Source organism: Sphaerodactylus townsendi, linkage group LG05, assembly GCF_021028975.2.
Source record: "Sphaerodactylus townsendi isolate TG3544 linkage group LG05, MPM_Stown_v2.3, whole genome shotgun sequence".
Lineage (NCBI taxonomy): Eukaryota > Metazoa > Chordata > Lepidosauria > Squamata > Sphaerodactylidae > Sphaerodactylus > Sphaerodactylus townsendi.
In genome coordinates this window covers 52820056-52832893 of record NC_059429.1, presented here as the reverse complement: position 1 = coordinate 52832893, position 12838 = coordinate 52820056, and the positions used below count along the sequence as shown (strand labels likewise).

The window sequence follows — 12838 nt, the reverse complement described above, 5'->3', positions numbered from 1 at the left end:
TATAAATAGCTGAATAAATGTAACTCATTCGTCGCCAATAACCGGGATTATATGAAATGTGCAAAATATATTTTAATTAACTTTTCTTCCCTTTTAAGATAAAGACACAGATATCACTGTGAAGGATAATACAGATGAATTCAGTCTGCGGGATACATTAAGCATTGCCTCTACAGATTCATTTGTTTCAGCTGCAGAGGTATGTTGAAGCAACACTTGCTGTTTTATTGCATAGCTGCCATACCTTTGAGGATTTGCATTTTCTTTAACAGTGATCTCTACTGAAATAACATCTCATAGAATGGGTCATTCTCAAAAAATGCATGCAAGTTTGCAAGGTATGCAGTTTGGCTGTGGCTAACTATTTATTTGCATTATTTATAGTCTACCTTTCTCACTGGGACTCAAGACAGAATGAGACAATACAATCATTCAGTATACCATTGAACAGGATTTGGGTTGTAGAATTGGCCATGGACTCCAAATAGATGGGAGAAAAATAAATTTAAAAGTTGCCATTGGCACAATAGTATTACATCACTTTGAGGGTTTTATCATAGACTTTCAAATTATTCCTAGTGCAGAGTGTCATCAATTTTGGCAGAGTGCCAATTTTCAGGTTAGCACCAGCTGAAGATCCTGTTCAGTTGCATCTAGCTGCTATGCGGAGAGACGGTCTCGCAAATATGAAGAGCCAAAGCCATGAAGGGCTTTATCTGTGATAGCCAGTACTTTAAATTGAGCTTGGTAACTGATGGGCAACCAGTGGAGTGACTGTTGAATGGGGGCAATATGCATGTTCCATCTATCTCCCAGTAATAGTAGAACTGTAGCACTTTGTACCAAGTGAAGTTTCTGAATTATTGAGAGGAAACCAATGTGCAGTGCATTATAGTAGTTTAATCTGTGCCACAAAAGCAGTTGTACATTCATCAGAACTCAACTGCAAATTGTTGCAAATTGTTAATGCGATGCAACAGCTAATGAAGACTCTTAAGATTCTGTTATTACTCAAACCCCTCTCATATTTTGTGTAGCATCTTACAAATGTTAATTGTAAGCAAGTGATGGATTAAGGACATACTAATGTAATTGTGGAAGATAAAATACTAAACAAGTTAGTGTCTAACCAGCAGCTTTATAATTCTCCACACCCCTACCCTGTAATCTTGAATTCCGTGAATGTTCCTAATATATTTCTACTTCTCTGGGCTATGATTCAATGTAAACCTATGTCCTACTCTTCTATCTGTTGAAGTCTAAGTTTTTCATCAAAGCATTAATAGTGTATATGCTATAGTTTTTTCTCATACCTTTTCTTGATTTTATAGTTTAAGTGTTATTGAAAATATGCTTTTCAAAGCAATGCCATACCAGTTCTCTCTTACCACATTGGTAAAAGTATTTTAGGGAATTTCTTAATAAACTTTGAACAAACTGTTCTAGCTTGCAGAACACAGAGAGGGCCGAAACATCTACCACCTGGATTCTCTTTGCCACTGCCCATTATATGAAGAAGCAGTGCAGTTGGCAGAAGAAGGCAAGATTTATTCTCGAGTACTAAGGTACTACATATTGTGATCTTTTATAATATTCAGTTTCTGAAACATAGTATTTGAGTAACAATTTCTACTTGCTTATACTAAAATTTAAGACTGCTTCTGATTCAAATCTTTATTCCATTGTGATTAGGACTGAAATGTTGGAGTGTCTTGGGGACAGTGATTTCCTTGCTAAACTACATTGTATCAGACAAGCTTTTCAGGTAAAGTTTAGTTTCAAAGGGTGTGTAGTTCTTGACCTCTTTATTACATAAAGTGATGATTAGTAGCAGGGTTCAACATAACTCTCTTGAACTATATTGCCAAGTGCATTTGGTAACTAGTTCAGCTGCACAAACAAGTGGTTTCTTCAGGAATAGCCACATTTTTATGTAGGACAGTGAAAACACACACAATCCAAGAAGTTAGCTGAAGGACTGTTTCGTATGCCAGGCTATAATCTAAGATTTAAATTTCAATGTCTACAAGGAATCCTGGAGTGTATACCTCATATTACATGCTGTGGCTGCTTGGGGCGAAGAACCCTGTGGTAACTAAGCAATAGCTAGACTTTCAGGCCTCATCCTTAAATCATCTGAAAAGTATTTATTACTTCTGAGATTATCACAATTCCCCACTTCCTTTTTCACTTAAACAAGTGGCTTCTTTTTCTTCTTTGTTTATCTGTCTTTCTCCCCTCCTTAGAATGTCAAAGTTTATATAGATGTATCCAGTCCAAGAAACTGAGGAACTGAAGAATCCTTTGTTGGTTTATGTCTGAATATGGCACTCAAGAGGCTATTAATTCACAACACATAAACTGTTTTATTTCAGCCTCATGGAATATGGTCAAGTCAAATAATTAGGGAGATGACAGTTTTAAACTTGGCTGGTGAAAAGGAAACAGGAATGAGGGAAACTTCTTATAACTATATACAATACATTTGTTTCCCAGAGAGGTTGCAGTGTCCTGGACTACATTCTGGTACCTGTGGGATCTATTGAAAAGATTATGGACTTCCATATTGAACATAATCCACTAAGTGACCATCCCCCCCCCCCTTGTCCTTGACTATCTCCCAGAACATCCAGACATTGGACTTTGTGCCTGAAGGCAATAATAACACCTCACATTTAATTAGAATGAGATGGTCAGATACAATTACAACAAAGATCCATGACTGTTTATACTCACAGGAGTACTTAAATCTGAAGTCTGTGCTCATGCAGAGTTAAGATTATGACAGGACTTCCCAACTTTTCGAGGACTTAATTTTCAAAATAATAAGGAAAGTCTGCTCCCCTCCTAAGTTAAAGGGTAAGAGGTTTAATAATAAGAATAGGAATCATATACTTAAGGACCACTGTTATAAACTCAAACGCTCGTTGAGGGGTATCTATGCTAGGTATAAAAAATCTGGGTGTAGCAGTCTACCCCAGGAGTATTTTTCAACTCAGGAACATCTACACTCCCAAATTAAGGAAACAGGGCAAAAGCCATCAGTTTACAGTGGGAGGCCCTAATGTCAGCAATTACCTCAAACAACTCAAGGAAATTTTGGAGACTAATATCTGGCGATTTCCACCTAGCCAACTCCAATCTTGCCATCATTCCTAGGCATATTTGGTTTCAATACTTATCTGATTTGTTCAAATTTTCCACCTGTGTTCAAAAACGTATAGTCCAGTACAATTAGTCGAACTCCCCAAATGGCCACCAGTTTCTGCCTGTGAAGTAAAAGAGCTTATTAACAGTCTTAAATGTTATAAATCTCCCGGCTCTGACTCTCTTTCACCATAATTATTTAAGCATTTCGAAGATTGGTGGGCGCCAGTCCTTCCATCCTTATTTATGGCTGTTGATAAGTCAGTTAGAGTCCCTGAAGCATGGGCTGATGCGATTATAGTTCCCATCTATAAAAAAAGAGGATCATTCCTGCCCTTCTAACTATCACCCAATCAGTCTGCATATCAGTTACCAGGAAACTGTATGCTAAACACCTACTGAACAAATTATCTACATGGATTTCAGACAACATAATTGGCTATGAGCAGATTGGCTTTAAGCAGGGTAATTCTGCTATTGCCAATGTTTGGTTTTGAACGCTCTAATAGACAAATACACTAGGAGAAACAAGCTCAAACTCTATACTTCCTTTCTTGATCTCTGTGCTGCCTTTGACTCTGTTCCCAGAGACCTCCTTTGGAGTAAGTTAGATAGGATGGGTATAGAAAAAAGACTACTTTTATTATTACATTCCATTGTAACAACACTTGTCGAGTGAAATGTACCAATGAAGAAGCACTCACTGCCAAAATTCCATCCAACAGAGGGATTAAACAGGATTGTATTCTTGCCCCTACACTCTTTAACTTTTTCTTAAATGACTTAGCCCGGACCTGAGGGGAGTTGAATCACATAGCCTTACACTCAGGAATTCAATGATTCCTATCCTGCTTTACGCAGATAATACCATCCTACTTTCATGCACAAAGGTGGGCCTAAATCAACTTCTAAACCAATGCATGAAATATTGCAGTACCAACAACCTTGTCATCAATAAAACAGTCTAAATTTATGTTTTTTTCCAAGATCTGGCACCCCTTAAGATGGCTTCTTGACAGCAAAATGATTGATCAAGTTAAGCTGTTTAAATATCTGGCCTTAAATTTCCACTTTAGGGCTGGGTGGTCACCTCACAGGAATCAAGTCATAAGAACATAAGAACTAGCCTGCTGGATCAGACCAGAGTCCATCTAGTCCAGCACTCTGCTACTCGCAGTGGCCCACCAGGTGCCTTTGGGAGCTCACGTGCAGGATGTGAAAGCAATGGCCTGCTGCTGCTGATGCTTCTGAGCACCTGGTCTGCTAAGGCATTTGCAATCTGAGATCAAGGAGGTTCAAGATTGGTAGCCATAGATCGACTTCTCCTCCATAAATCTGTCCAAGCCCTTTTTAAAGCTATCCAGGTTAGTGGCCATCACCACCTCCTGTGGCAGCATATTCCGAACATCAATCACACATTGCGTGAAGAAGTGTTTCCTTTTATTAGTCCTAATTCTTCTCCCCAGCATTTTCCATGAATGTCCCCTGGTTCTAGTATTGTGAGATACTAGCATCAACAAGAAGTCCTAGCATCAGCAAGAATTACTATGGAGGTAATTGTGTGTTTCTTCTTTAAAAAGGGCCATGAATATCTATCTGCGACAATAAGAGCCTTTAATGCTAAAGTGTACCCACAGTTTCTATATGGAGTACCATTATGGATACAATCATGGAATAGGGACGCCGATCTGTTTTTTTATACAAGACTTTGGGTCTGCCAGTACTCTGCTTGGAAGCAGGCTAACATCTACTCGAGACCAAAGCATGGTGCATAACATTCAAATACTGGTTGCATCTCTGTTTTAGACGTGGAGTCCAGAGTCTTTCTTCTCTGGCCCTAACCAATTTACATTCTACGGATTGGTGGGCCTACATTGAAGCAAAGCTTCATGTTCTTGATCTTTGTTAGATTGGCCATGTTATCACCAATTGAAATTCTTAAAAACATCAGGGCCAGATTGTGTGAGTCTGAACATCGATCCTTCCTTGCCCAGGCCAGTAAAGTTTGCTCCCCGCTTTTCCTTGGTATCCCACATGGCTCCTCTGTTATGGTTGAATATTTGTTTTTCTTTTCTGATCCCAAACTCCGGTGGGCCTTTTCTTTGGCCAGATGTAACATCCTGCCCTCTCTTTAAGACAGGAAGGAGGCAAAAAAAATACCACATCATGAAAGATCATGCATCTGTAAGATGCACTGTGAAGAATCTGTGGACCATGTTTTGCATCACTGCCCCCTTTATGCAAAGGCAAGAATGTCATTACTACTGCCCTATTTAATTGGCACAGAAAACTGGACTGACCAGCAAACGACTGTGTACTTACTAAACAACAACTCTGGAATAATCCTAGAAGAGACTGCAAGATTTCTCAAATTGGTTGTCAATAAGCGATCTTAATTTATTTATGCAACATATAGGTCATGTTTCTAACTAATTTATACTTCTTTTTGTGTAATAAGATGCCATTAAAGGTTTATTGTATTGTATTGAATATACAATAATGAGCTTGCCACAAAAATGTAGCTGTTTTATTCTATTGACAGGTGATTGGAATGCTGAGAGAGTTCACTTGGCTGTCACTCATTAGTTAAACAGCCATAAGCTTATTTGACACAAAATTTCTGAAGTCTGTGGAAGCAGGAAGTTTTACACACAATTTCCAATTTGTGGCTCTCCAAACAAGGAAATCACATCATCCTTTGAGAGCCATGGTCAGGTCACCATCCTTTGAGAGTCATGATTATTGTTCACTGATAGTTTAATTTCATGTCATTTATTTGACTTTTTTAACTTTTTAATTATTTATATGTTGTTTATTATTTTAATTGTCAGCCACCCAGAGCCTGGGTTTTGTTGGGAAGGGAGGGATAAAAATATAATAAATCATAATAAATTAATAATATTTATAAATATAAATATGTATATATTTTCTCTTTTAATGCTTGATAGGGATTGCCCCCTTTTCCTAGGAGCTGTTTCATTTAAGGAAGGACCTCCAGTTTCACTTACCCATTTCAGGATCCTCCTCAATCCTACATTCATCTCCTTCTCCACTCCTCCCACCTTCATTCCTAACTGCCACATTCAACTGCAACTCTCCCAGGTCAACAATAGAATTATTTTTAATTCTTTTTAATTCTGTTAATCAGTGTTCTCAGACCATTAAAATGCATCTGCATATAGCTGTCCATTACAGGGATGAATAAGGATTGTTGTTTCAAATTACCTTCTTGTAGGGATGCACTGCTGACCCAGCAGCACCGTAAGTAGAGCGCTGGAACACCGGCGCTCCTACGGTCTTCTGGTCGCACTGCTCCCCCGCCCCTCACCCCCCGATGAGTCATGGGTCATGAACTACCTGGCTCACAACCACCGGGTGTCCCAGACAAAGGGACAATGGCCTTGCTCCCAGGTGAGGATTAGGCCTAGACGCTGATGCTCCTCTCCGCACGTAGCAGCCAGGTGAGATCATGCATCACATGATGATCTCTCAGTCTCCCGCTCTCCCGGCTCTCCCGGAATCCCCGTTTTCCACCCCTTCTACACGCCCCAGCTAGAATCACTTAATAAAAGGTGCCAGGAGCCAGCACGCGGCAGCCAAATTAAGCTAGGAGTGCTGCGGACACCAGCGCTCCCTTTGCTGGCTCTCTCCACCGGAGGGAGATGTTATCCACCGCGTCGTCATCTACGTTTCTTGCGCTGACCTGGCAGCGGCCTGCGACTACAAGCTGGTGCCGAAACCCGGGAATCCTCGAACCTCCCACTTGCTTGCATTAAGCCTGGGAAAGGGCAGCGGTGCGGCGTCCAGCTGGTCCGGTAGCATCCAGGGACCCTGCTTCGGTATTGCTCATGCGTCCGGCTGGATGCGAGCGCATCCAGGGAGCCGAGTCCTAGGACACGCTCACGTCCGATGGAACTACCCGGTAGAAATTATGGGAGCTTGCAAAAGCAGGGCTTATAGCCAAGCACGTTAACGAGCTAAAAGCGTTAGCGAGAAATGCGGCCAGGGTCTCCATAAAGAGAGAGGAGCTGCGCAAATTGAGTTGGGGAGATTGAAGTTCAATGTCCATGTTTACCCGGAGGGGGGACCTTAAATCTTTAAAGGATTGGGAAAACATCGGGTGCACTCTTCACTGAGAGCCTCAGCGCGCCGGTGTCACTGCCACTGGCGATGGAGGCAATGCTATGTTGCCATCAGCCTGCAGACCCTATGGCTCCCTTGCCGTAGGCCGCCCCTCACTTCGACCTCTCAGCTTCAGTTTCACCCCCGGAACTTTCTCTATCCTCTGCTATGAACCGTTGCCTCCCCTTACTCCCACCCTCATTTTCCTGAAGCCACAGCACCTCCGTCAAGCGCCACGTAATGCGCGGGTTTCAAAAAACCCTAGCAGAAGCGTATTAGCCCGCGATCTGCGAGAGAAGGAAATCCCTGACGGAAGACGATGCGATATCCTCGCCTTATGCCCCATGTCACCTCCACAACAGATACCGGGGTGGGAGCGCAGCGTCGCTCAGCGAATGGTGTCGAGTACCGCCCTTTAGAGCCATAATACCCTCACCGAGCTCCGCCAAGAGCAATGCGCCGGGGCTGTAGGAATCACTAGCCCTATGTAGGAGAGGCATGCTAGAAGCGTCGCGAGGAATCACCTAATAGTTCCGGGTGACTGGAAGACCACCTTTCGCATACTCCTGAACCCTCGCGCAATATGCGATCTGGGAATGGCGAGTTCACTAACAATGTTTTCAATGAGGGGAACAGCCTCCTGGCGGCGCCTACACGACCGCATACAACTTTACGGCTGCGAGGCTTTTCGCCGACAACAACAGAAGTTGTCCTGCCAGAGTGCCCTACTTGCGGTCGTCTCGATTGTGCCTACAAAGCGTTCACCAAAGTCCCTAGTTCCGAGCAGCCGTTACCCAAAACTTGGCCTCCCGATTAGACCAGAAGCCCCAGGGCCGTTACCCTGACTTTGTGAATGGAAACTCCAAGAGGAGCACTCAGAAGGCAGGTTGGCAATCCAGGAAGCCCAGGTGCGAACTTCTCAAACGCCTACCATACAGCTAGGGAAAACGCCTCCGCCCGAATGCGCCGGCGTAAAAGCTTATCACAGATTTAGGTAGGAACCCCGGACTGAGTCGACGTACTCGAGGCTTGCTGACATCGGGTCTTTCTACCCACCAGGCCAGCCTTCTAGCCACCGCCCTCACTTGCCACCATTATAGGGGCAGCTCCGAGGCGAAGTATCTACCGAGGTATGGCAAACCAGGGCATCTCCGTAGAGACAGCTGGGCTGCCCGGTGGGGGAGCTCTCGCAGCCTGGGACTCTAGGTCCTTACCCCTCGGAACCTTCTCTCCCCATTAGGCAGGAACTATCCGTCATTTCAGGGACTACCGACCTTGCTTGCCCGGAGCCCGCCCCACACGCACTCCCCAATGTGGGCGGTTAGCGTCTCTCTGTCCCCAGGAACAACCTCCACGAGAGCAGCCGCACATCATGGATTCCCCTGCCCCGAGAACAGCCCGCCGCCCATTCCACAAAAAAAAAATCAAGGGGCTCCAGGTAAACCCCAGGTAGGGTACAGAGAACTCCTGTACGCTGACCATCCGGCGGAATGACCCGAGGCTGGCCTGATCAGTGGCCGGGCTGGGGCTCATTTGCGCACCTGGGAAGAAGAAGGGGAGACAGGCCACACCAAGAAGCCGCCCCCAGAGCTTTCCGGGACTGGCTGAACTCATCAGCCCTCCCCATCACCATGGGAGAGCTTCGAGACGAGTAAGGTGTCCCGCCTCCCACTGCCCTCCTCCCCTCCACGCTGGACCACCAAGACCCCCGGTTTGGGTAGAGACGGTGGCCACTGTCCAGAGAAAAACTGACTGCCATGCACCAACCTTCGTGGAGGGGAACAGCTGGCTGCAGGCCACATTGAAACCTCCCACATCACCATGGAACACACCCTGTCTCTTATAATAAAAAGAAGAGTGGGTCCGATGGCGATTGCTCCAGGATCTCTCAGAGCAGTGAAATGCCTGCATCCAACCCATGGGCCCTCTTCAATGTGCGTCTGCCCAACCCCAACCTTATCCCCCCAGACTACCAGGTCCCTGGTTGTTGACCTAAAGGATTACTTCTTCTGTATCCCTCTCTCTCCCTGCGGGACCGAGCAACGCTTCGGCTTTCACGGTACCGGTGCTTAACTCATCAGCAGCCCACGTGCCAGGTACCAAATGGAAGGTATTACCCCAGGGAATGCTCCAACAGCCCCACGCTTGTGTCCAGTTTTGTTCATCACGACTTCCTAGTCCCCATTTTCAGCGCCAAGGTTGAGCCATAATCATCCATTACATGGATGATATCCTCAATAACCGCACCCGATCATCCCCCAGCGGTGGGTAATTGCTTGCTGCTAGGCCGACCACGATTGTCAAAACAGTCAGGCCTATACATACCGGCTTCCTGAGAAGGTGCAAAAGAACGAGCTTCATTCCTGTATCCTGGGGCTACAAACTCCTCCACTCCTACTCCGCGCCCTGTCATAAGCCAGAAATGCAGATTCCGGACACACCCACACTCCACTCCAGCTGTAGCAGCTGCTCGGAACCCTCAACTGGGTCCGGTCCCTTTCTTATCGGCCCTCACTCCACCTCTCTGCTCCAGCCTCCCCTGTTCTGCGCTAACTCCCGCTGCAGCCAAGGATCCGGGGGACAAGATCCACCTCTCACCCAGAAGCACCAAGGACGCCTTTCGAAGGCAATAAAGGAGGGTCCCTGGCTGCGCCGATGGGTGGATCGGAGTCCCCCTCAAGGATCAACCTCTCTCCCTCTTCCTCTTGAACACTCCCCCTCTCCCAACCGGAGTCCTAGGATACACCCGACCGGCCACAAACCTTCTTGGTCGAATGGCTCCTACCTCCACCTCATGTACCATAAAGAATCTTTCCACCCCAAGGCCCAGCTCTACGCTTGGATCTCATCAACCAAGGGCGTCCAGCGCGACCATGAGTAATGGTCGGGTGGGACCCTGAAAAAATCATCATGCCTCTAGAACAGAGCAGAATTCCAGCGCCATCTCTTAGGCACGCTTCCTCACACCCCTCCCAGCTGGTCCCTGGAGGGATTTCGGCTGGGGAGGTCCCTCTTCCACCTCCCCCCGGATCCCTCGCCACACTCTCCCTTGCTCCACTCTGCCCCTTTTTTTTTTTTTGTCCCGGGTCCGGCCTTTAGTGCAGCCTCTGCCCCACTCCCAAAAGCGCCCCCACCGTCTTCGCCGGCGGGGGGGGTAAATGCGTCATCGGGCGCCATGTGCATTTCCAACAAAATGGTCAATGTGGGCAAACCGCTTTACACACCACCCCAAGCTCCTCCAGCCCAGCGGAGGCTGAGCTTCGCCGCAGCCATTCCTAGCCTTTCAAACCTTCCCTCAACCCTTCCAACCTTTTGGGTGCGCATTCCCCAATACGTGGCGCATCGTAATCGGCTAAACCACCTACCCGGAGCCTACGTCACCCCCCGAATGCGACTCAAACCTCCTTGAGGTCTCTTCCCTGACATTCACAGAGTCTACTAGCATCCAGAACCTCTCGATATTTCATTGGGCCATATCGCGCAGTCACACGCCGCTTCCGGGCCCCCTCAGCGAGGGGCAGACAAGCGCGAACCAGACAGCGCTACCCACATCTCTACCCTCTTCTCCGACCCACTTTCAGTCCTGCGACTTTAGCTTCCTGCCAGGGGGCAAAAGCACTTTCGCCCGATCCTGCCACATCCCCTCAACCAAAGCACAATCTATCGTTAAATCTTGTGCTCAATTGCTCGCATGCCTTGGCCCCTCTTTCAGACCCAGGGGTAAACCCGAGAGGGGCCCTGGCAAAATGACTTATAGCAAATGGACATAACCTTGGTCCCTGCCTAGCCCCTTGGAAGCACCTGCATGTGACTATAGATACCACCTACGGAGTGCGATTTGGGGCCACCCACTTCCGAGGTGGAAACCACCAATCAAGATCATCCAACACCTCTTTGCATGCATTACCGTCATGGGCCTCCCCCTCCATACTAAAGGCGGACCAATGCGCCCGCATATTCCTCCACAGCCATGCTCCAGTTTTGCACTAATTGGGGAATCGTTGCTGACACACGCGAATTCCCTACAACAGTCACCAGGGCAAGCAATGCGTTGAGAGGGCAAATCGCATAACTTTAAGGGAAATTTTAGCCAAACAAACTAAAGAAAGGGGAGGCAGCCCCCCCCCCCACTTAGAGCCACATACAACCAGACAGTATCAAAGAAGTACTCTTCACCCATCAACCATTTTGAATTTGCTCAAGCCCTACCATCAGGGCAACAGATCACCCCATAGAAAGACACTTCCAAGGCAGTCAGATGTCCCCTCCCCCCACGCCAAAGGGTTTACTACCGTCCAACTCCCAGACCGAACCTGGTTGGGGACCGGCCCCCCCTCATAACCTGGGGAAGGGGGTATGCTTCAGTCCCTTCTTCCTACAGGCCTCTATGGATCCCCAGCCCGACACGTTACGGTAGCCCGAGCGATGCGGGCGAGTCGAGGCCACACCTGCAGGCGGAGCATGGCCCCGGAGAACCCCGCCCCGTAGCTTCCAACAGACCTACACGGCCAACATCGGAACAACCCGAAGATCCGGAGGATCCGCCGCAAGGGCGCCATGGAGCCTTCTGATCAGGCCCTAACCCGAAGGTTCCGCAGCAAACCGAGCCTGCCTCCAGGGCGTAAGGATCCCAAAGTTTGCAACCTCTGCGGCTATTGCTGCGGATTTCACAGCCATCAGCTTTACTTCACCAGCCCAACTACCCCGCCGGTGACATTCGGTCACCCCTGCAGGACAACCCTAACCCTCAGAACCCCCCGTTGTCTTTTCAGCCACCCGACTGTTGGGCGGGACATACCCTCTGTGGCAGCTTCGGCTCATGGAGTCATTGAACCTCCACGAACCCTGCCACCCTTCCCCCTCGTTTCCCCGTTTGTATAGTACTTGCCCTCGGAGCCGACCTCCAAAGGAACTGTGCCGGAACTGCAAACCAATTGGGTAGCACATCTTAATCCCTAGGAGTTAGTTTGTTTTCGCCACATCCAGCCTTACCAGGACTCTCTATTGTCGCCATCACCATCACCCGGCCTCAAAGCTCCACCCCGGGAGCCGAGGCGCCAGTACGCCATCAGCTGTCTTACCAAGCGGGAACAACACTTCTGATGCATGCCCTCTCCAGTAGGAATTCGTCTCCCTCGCGACCTCCCAGTGGGAGTCCCGGACTCCGATCAAGCAGACTTTAGACAATCGTTACGCTATTATGATTAGTTGTTGTTATTGCATCACCAAGGTTGTGAGAATGTACAGTAGATATGTGTTGTTTTTTAATCTTTCTGATAATTCCCATTTTGATTCTCATATGAAAGTCGCGTGAACTGCAAGAGATGTTGTATCCTAATCTGAAGTATGACGTTTTGCCCCACTGGTGGTCAGCCCTCTGGAGGCTGGCTACTGGGGGGATGGTTGAGTGGTATTGTACAGCTCTGCATTGGCGTGTTTGTGTGCCTCATCGTCGGGTGTTGCTTGATTCAGTGTGTATCTAGTATTGCCTGCTTAACATGTGGCTAAGAAACCCCTCACTTTCCCTTGCATCGCCATAAACAAGTTCTCATGTTGCACAAGCAGCTTG

General features: G+C 47.2%; 1 protein-coding gene across 8 annotated transcripts in view; it reads left to right on the top strand.

Annotated features, from left to right (window-relative positions):
• MIGA1 (mitoguardin 1) overlaps window positions 1–12838 on the top strand; it is a 62852-nt gene that overhangs the window by 35281 nt on the left and 14733 nt on the right. For all 8 annotated transcript variants that reach the window (XM_048496867.1, XM_048496864.1, XM_048496863.1 and 5 more), the window contains 3 exons: window positions 99–199; window positions 1447–1565; window positions 1693–1765. In XM_048496867.1, coding sequence (XP_048352824.1) covers window positions 99–199; window positions 1447–1565; window positions 1693–1765 — 293 coding nt within the window. The remainder of the gene's footprint in view (window positions 1–98; window positions 200–1446; window positions 1566–1692; window positions 1766–12838) is intronic.